Below are 6,913 nucleotides of genomic sequence, written 5' to 3'. Positions count from 1 at the left end.
TATATATATGTATATATGTGTTACTCAGGCTGAAAAGCAGCTACAAATGTCCAAGAATTGTTTTTTAATGAATATATATATATTCAGCTTGATAGATTTTTCTTTGAAAATTATCTTTCATATAATAAATAAAATTGTTTTCCAATACATTTATAGTCAGGTGTTTAATGAGCTGCTCTGCAGATATGTATTCAATATGAATTTAATATTTCATAATTTGTGTAAACCATATGTAGCTAATTGAAGCATAATAAATATCAGAAAGCAAGACTGAATGCATGTAAGAACAATTTTGTTTTATTTCATTCCAAATTACGAGATCTAAATATTTTAAGTTTTGTTCTTGAATTTCTTAAAATGATTTGAAAAATGTATAGAAATTACTAGGTGTAAGTGTAGCTTTGTGGTTAAGAAGCTTGTTTCTCAACCATATGGTCTTGGATTCAGTCCTACTGCTTGGCTCCTTGGGCACATGTCTTCTACTATACCCCTGAGCTGACCAAAGCCTGGTGAGTGAATTTGGTAGACAGAAACTGAAAGAACCCTTGCCCTCATTCTTGTTAACTCTTACTCTCTTTCTCTCCCTCTCTCTCTGGCTGGGTAACCATAGACCTTCTCTGCAGCAAGACATCTTTTTCTGCTTCTTTGTCACATTCTAATCTTTCATCATCTGACAGAAGATGACCTCCTCCAATCCCTCCTCCCTTCTCAAAGACTCTTTGTCTTGGGTAGTCACTTGGTGACCCTGCCAGTATAAGTGCCACTTAAAAAGCAACCAGTCCACACTGTAAAGTGGTTGGCATTTGGAAGGGCATCCAGCTGTAAAAACCATGCCAAAACTAACCTCACCTGTGCTAGTGCCATGTAAAAAGCATTCGGCCCAATCTTTGGAGTGGTTGGTGTTAGGAAGGACATCCAGCCATAAGAACCATACCAAAACAGACACAGAACCATGGCACAGGCTCCTGCCTGGCCAGCTCCTGTCAAACCATCCAACCATGCCGGCATGGAAGGAGGACATTAAATGACAACGATGATGATGTATGTGTGTGCTGTGTTCCCCACCACTGCTTGTCAACTGGTGTTTGTTTGTTTATGCTCAACCCTATCACTTAAAGGTTCGGCAAATGATCAATAGAATAAGTAGCAGGGGTGGGAGTGGGGTCAATGTTTTGGACTAAACCCTTCAAAGTGGTGCCCCAGCATGGCCACAATCCAATGACAGAAACAAGTAAAAGTTAAAGAATAGTGTGTTGAGAGGTAAACCATTTATGGAAATAAAATCTGTGTAAATCAGGGTGCCTGGAAGAAATCTGCATTTCCAAATGCTGAAACTGGTTAGATTCAAAGTATGTAGTTATCATCATCATCATCATCATCATTTAACACCCCTGTTTCCATACTGATATGGGTTGACTGGTTCAACAGGGATTCACAAGCTAGAGGGTGGCAGTGAACTCCAATATCTGTGTCAGCATGGCTTCTACTGTTGGATGCCCTTCCTAATGCCAACCACTTTATGGGGTATACTGGGTGTGTTATTTATTTATTTTTTTCACAGGTGTGGCTGTGGGGTAAAAAGAACAGGTTTTGATGGGCACTGCTTTCACAAAAATGAAACAAAGCAATTTCCTGTTTTAACTTTTGTTACCCCACTTGCTCTGCTCTGACCTTTCTCTCCCATTTATTTACCTTTTACCTCGTCTTTTCCCTGTCGTACACTCACAAAATTTATTTTATTGTAGATAATGTAAAAAAATCTCTACGGAAAACACGCAAGTCCTTTTTCCCATTGTCCACCAAAATGGAGCAACGTGGCCGAGAAAGCACTCTGAACGACATAGTTAATCTTGCAAAGAAGACATACGGTAAATTTTAATTGTATTCGGTTAAATGCTTTACTCCATTACCTTTGTGTGTTTGTATTTTCATGCTTATGGGTTTGTGTCCCCTTGCTTTCATATTGTGTGATGGTTGTAAACGAGTGTCACTGTCATACAAGTGGTGTCGTTTTTAATCATCCATGTCACAGGGTTGCAGGGAAACATTACTGGGCTTGGAAACAGATGAAGGTCGGTAACAGGTGAATGTCTGCAACAGGAAGGGCATCCAAATGTAGAAAATCTGCCTCAGCAAAATCTGTTCAGTCCATGGAAGAGTGGACATCACAGCAATGATGATGATGTTGATGTATCTATATATATATTTAAGCTGACCTGTATATGGAAACTCTGTTTAACTCTCCACTTGTTACCATGTACCTAAGCTAACAAAATTGTCCATCAAAGTTGGCTTCATTAATAAATCATTATAAGGTGGGGGTGTTCGCAGAATCGTTAGCATGCTGGACAAAATGCTTAGCAACATTTTGGCTGTCTTTGCATTCTGAGTTCGAATTCTGCTCAGGTCAGTTTTGCCTTTTAATCTTTTTGGGGTCAATGAAATTAATACCGATTCAGCATTGGGCATCAATGTAGTTAAGACCCATCTCCCCAAATTTCAGGCCTTGTGCCTATATTAGAAATGGATGAAGAAATCACTATTCATTGTGTAGCAACTGGAATGGCAGGCATACATGCATACTTCCATACATATACATTTATCTATTCAGCTATAAAAAACAATTTGCTTAAACAGTTGAAATGTTCACCTATGTGAAGGGGTTAAAAGAAGACTTTAACACCACCATGTTTCTATAGGAAAAATGGATATAAAACAGTGACAGTTGAACTTGACAAGTCAATTAATGAAATAAATAATCAAAATTAAATAAAACCATCTCATTATGCTGGTTACTTGCTAACTTGATGATATTGTCTATTTAGTTTTTCTTTGTCACGTTCTATTCAATATCTCATTTTTGTCTCCATTTTGTAAAATTCTACCCTCAGAAGTGTGGAAGAATAAAAAAAAATGTTTTAAAGACATGTTAAGTTTTGCAACATTATTTTTTTAAATAATTCTTATCACATTTGTTTCAATAAATAATGGAATAATTAATAGCAGAATTATTAGAGGAATGAAAAAGTGTTAGTTCTTCTCTCTCGTTTGAAACCTGATCTTTGTAATTACTTTTAAATGGTGCCAAGTATGTTGTTGTTGCTTTTTTTTTTTTTGCAGATTAATCATCTGTATATGACATCCACTTGAGTTTATATCATATTCTCTACCTGGTTTTATGTCTTCATTGTAGACAGAAGTCAGAAAAAGTGATAGATAGGTAAACAGACAGACAACACATGCATGTGCACACACATGCAGAAGTGTACACATATGCACTAGCATACTTAACCATTACATAGAAAGAGGAAGCTCTTGCAGTCAGATATGTAAAGTTCATTCACACTTATTAAATGGTGTGGTGTATTTATTTACCATGAGATTAAAACTATCTGAAGTTTCAAATAGTCCCTTCATTAATCAAACTCAAAATTGTATGTGTGGTGTATGTGTGTGGGTGTATGTGTGTGTGACTAGATGCAGGTGTGGCTGTTTGGTGTACAAGTTTGCATCCCATCCACATGGTTTTGGGTTCAGTTCCTCTGCATGGCATCTTGGGCAAATATCTTCTGCTATAGCTTTAGGTTGAGTAGAGCCTTTTGAAGAGATCTGGCAGATGGAAATTGAAAAATGCCTGTCATTATATCATCATCATCATCATCGTTTAATAATCCGTTTTCCATGCTGGCATGGGCTGGACGGTTTGACAAGATCTGGCAAGCTAGAGAGCTGACCAATTGTCTGTTTTGGCATGGTTACTTTGGCTGGATGCTCTTCCTAAAACCATTCACTTTACAAAATGTACTGGGTATTTCTACATGTGTGTGTGTGTGTGTGTGTTTGTATCTCCTTGTCTTGACTCTACATGATAGTTGTCAGTGAGCCATAGAAGCAGTGTTCCAATCTTTCATAAAACCATGTCTGGCCATGGGGAAATATTACCTTACTTAGAAACAGGTGAAGGTTGGCAACAAGAAGGACATCCAGAAAAAAACATATCTGGTCAAGAGGAAATGTTTCCATGGTTGGAAACAGGTGAGGGTTGGTGACAGGAAGGACATAGGATTGTGGGAAATCTGCCTCACTGCATTCTGTTTGACCAATGCGAGCATGGAAAAGTGGACATTCAAAGAATAGGGATTATGATTCATGTTTAACTTGGTTTGTATGACTGGGGATCCTTCTTAAAACCAGCCACTCTATTGTAGGCAATGGGTGCTTTTTATCATGACACCAGCATAATTGGGGTAACCCTGTCCTCCATACGTCTCTGCTCACTTGCCAACCTCTTTACAGGGTGAGAAGCATGAGGAATGGTAAAGGCTTGAATGACAGTGATAAGAGGGGTACATGATAAAGAGAAAGGAGTAAAGAGAGTACTATCAGTTTTCTAGAATATGTTTGTTCAAGGCAGCATGACTGAGAAGGCAAAGAGATGACAGAAGTCATATTATCATCTTCATCATTTAATGCCTGGTGGTACATAAAAAGCATCCACCACACTCTTGGAGTGGTTGGCGTTGCGAAGGGCATTTAGCTGTAGAAACCTTGCCAAATCAGATTGGGGCCCGGTGCAGCCTCCCAGCTTACCAGTTCTCAGTCAAACCATCTAACCCATGCCAGCATGGAAAGCAGACATTAAATGACGATGTTCCATGCTGGCATGAGTTAGATGAGTTCGACAGTTTTGATAGTATCTGATGGGTCTAAGGACTGCATCAAGTTCCAATGTCTTCTTTGGCCTGCTTTCTACAGCTGGACACCTTGAGCCAACCAATTTACAGTGTATACCGAGTGTTTTTTTTTTATTTTATATTTTTTCTATGTTGCTCGCACCGGTGCAATTCACAAGAGGATGAATCTGGGAGGAGTGAGCTTTATGCTAGCTGGTGAGGGTTAAGTTATGAGAGAAGGGGATGGGGCAGGGCAGGTTCTTGTAGAGGAGCTGTTATGACTACTCGTGTTTAGGAGAGATGGACGATGAATTAGTAGTAGTTGCAAAGAGAGAAATAATAGAGATGAAGTGTCCAGGTGACATGTCAAAGTATGATTCTGTGAGTTTGTATATATGTGTATATGTATGTATACATGTATAATACATATGTATGTATGTATGTATGTATATATATTTATATATGTGCATACACACTTTTATTATGGTTGAGAAGCTACTTCAGTGACAACTTGAAGGCCAAGATTTTCATGCAAATATATTTATCCAACTTATTATAGCTTCTCAGTTGTAATAAAATAATAAAACTACTCTATTTTGTGTACTGAGTTCTATTTCCCCTGTATCCATAAACATTCCTTGATGTCGATCAAAAGTGCCTTTTTCACTTTGTGATCTACACTTCGCTAGTAAGCAATAGAATAGCTAGCTGTCCCTCTTGGGAACTGAATGACGGATATATTATCTGCTGTCTTCATATCTTCGATGACAGGTAGAATAAGAGAGCCCTTATTTGAGAGAACAGGTAAGGGTTAACAACAGGAAGGGTATCTGACTGTAAAACAATGCCTTGATGCTATATTTGTCTAAGCCATGATAGCATGTTTATATGGATATGAAATGAACAAATGAATATATAACACACACACACACACGTGACCGCGTGTGTATCGTTGGCGATTTTCTTTCTCCGTCTTCCCTTTTTGGACTTCTTCTATATTTCTGATGAAGAGCTCCGCTCGAAACGTATTTCTACAAACTGCTCTGTATGTATGTATGTATGTATGTATGTGCATACGTACATGCGTAGGTACATACGCGCATAGGTGCATAGGTAGGTAGAAAGAAAGAATCTTTCTCTGTATGACATACTTACATTAACATGTATGTGTTTTGAAAAGCCAGAAGTATGTTATGTAAGAATTTTACTATGGAGCTGCTTTTGTTGCATAATTCAAATATATATGTGTGTGTGTGTGTGTTTATATTTGTCCCCACCACTGTATATTATAACCAGTGTTGGTTTGTTTACATCGCTGTAACTTATCCGATCAACAAATGAGACCAATAGAATAAGAAGTACTAGACTTGAAAAAAAAAAACGTAAACACTGAGTCAATTTGTTTGACTAAAACCTTTTCATGATGGTGCCACAACATGGCTGCAGTCCAGTGACTGAAACATGATAGAAAAAAACTATAAAGAGATATATTTCTCCATTATGTTGCTTCTATTCTTAGTTTCGTAGCAGCTGACTGGAGTGTTTTATTTATGAGCAGATGCTTCAATTTTTTTACCTTTTTTTCTTTTTGGCATTGCTGCAAATTGTTCATGCAGTTGTTGGTTGCACACTAAGAGCTCTTCCAATATCTACAGATTCTATCTCTATCTTTGAATCTCCATAACTTTCTAATTTAGTTTCTAATTTTAGAAACATTTTTCTAGATTATTTTTTTTTATTCATTTCTCCCCCCCCCTTATTTTTTGGTGCACACTAATAGTTCTGGTGCACAGTGCAACATTTAGTTGTCATTTTGCAACAGGTATAAATCAAGAAACAAATATGAACAGAATGAAAATTGTAAGGATGACTGCTTACCACCACTTGGTTCAAAACCAAACGGTAAGAAAAAACTGGTTAGTTTTGAATCTGACTGGTTCTCAGAATTCTGGTATTCAGCTGCTCCGTTACGATTTCTGTTCTTGCTCTTCTCTACTATCACCCATTTGTATTTATTTATTTGTTCCAGTTTATTATATAATCTATGTTATCATCATCATCATCGTCGTTTATCGTCCACTTTCCATGCTAGCATGGGTTGGACGATTTGACTGAGGACTGGTGAAACCAGATGGCTACAACAGGCTCCAATCTGATTTGGCAGAGTTTCTACAGCTGGATGCCCTTCCTAACGCCAACCACTCCGAAAGTGTAGTGGGTGCTTTTACGTACCACCGGCA

General features: G+C 37.8%; 1 protein-coding gene across 1 annotated transcript in view; it reads left to right on the top strand.

The window, feature by feature from the left end:
* Positions 1-6,913, top strand: part of LOC106875942 (gem-associated protein 5) — a 392,253-nt gene that overhangs the window by 54,218 nt on the left and 331,122 nt on the right. The window contains exon 17 of the mRNA XM_052972568.1: positions 1,746-1,868. Within this exon, the coding sequence (XP_052828528.1) occupies positions 1,746-1,868 (123 nt within the window). The remainder of the gene's footprint in view (positions 1-1,745; positions 1,869-6,913) is intronic.

The sequence above is a fragment of the Octopus bimaculoides genome, chromosome 13 (genome assembly GCF_001194135.2).
Source record: "Octopus bimaculoides isolate UCB-OBI-ISO-001 chromosome 13, ASM119413v2, whole genome shotgun sequence".
NCBI classification, from domain to species: Eukaryota; Metazoa; Mollusca; class Cephalopoda; order Octopoda; family Octopodidae; genus Octopus; species Octopus bimaculoides.
This window is presented reverse-complemented; position numbering and strand designations above follow the sequence as displayed.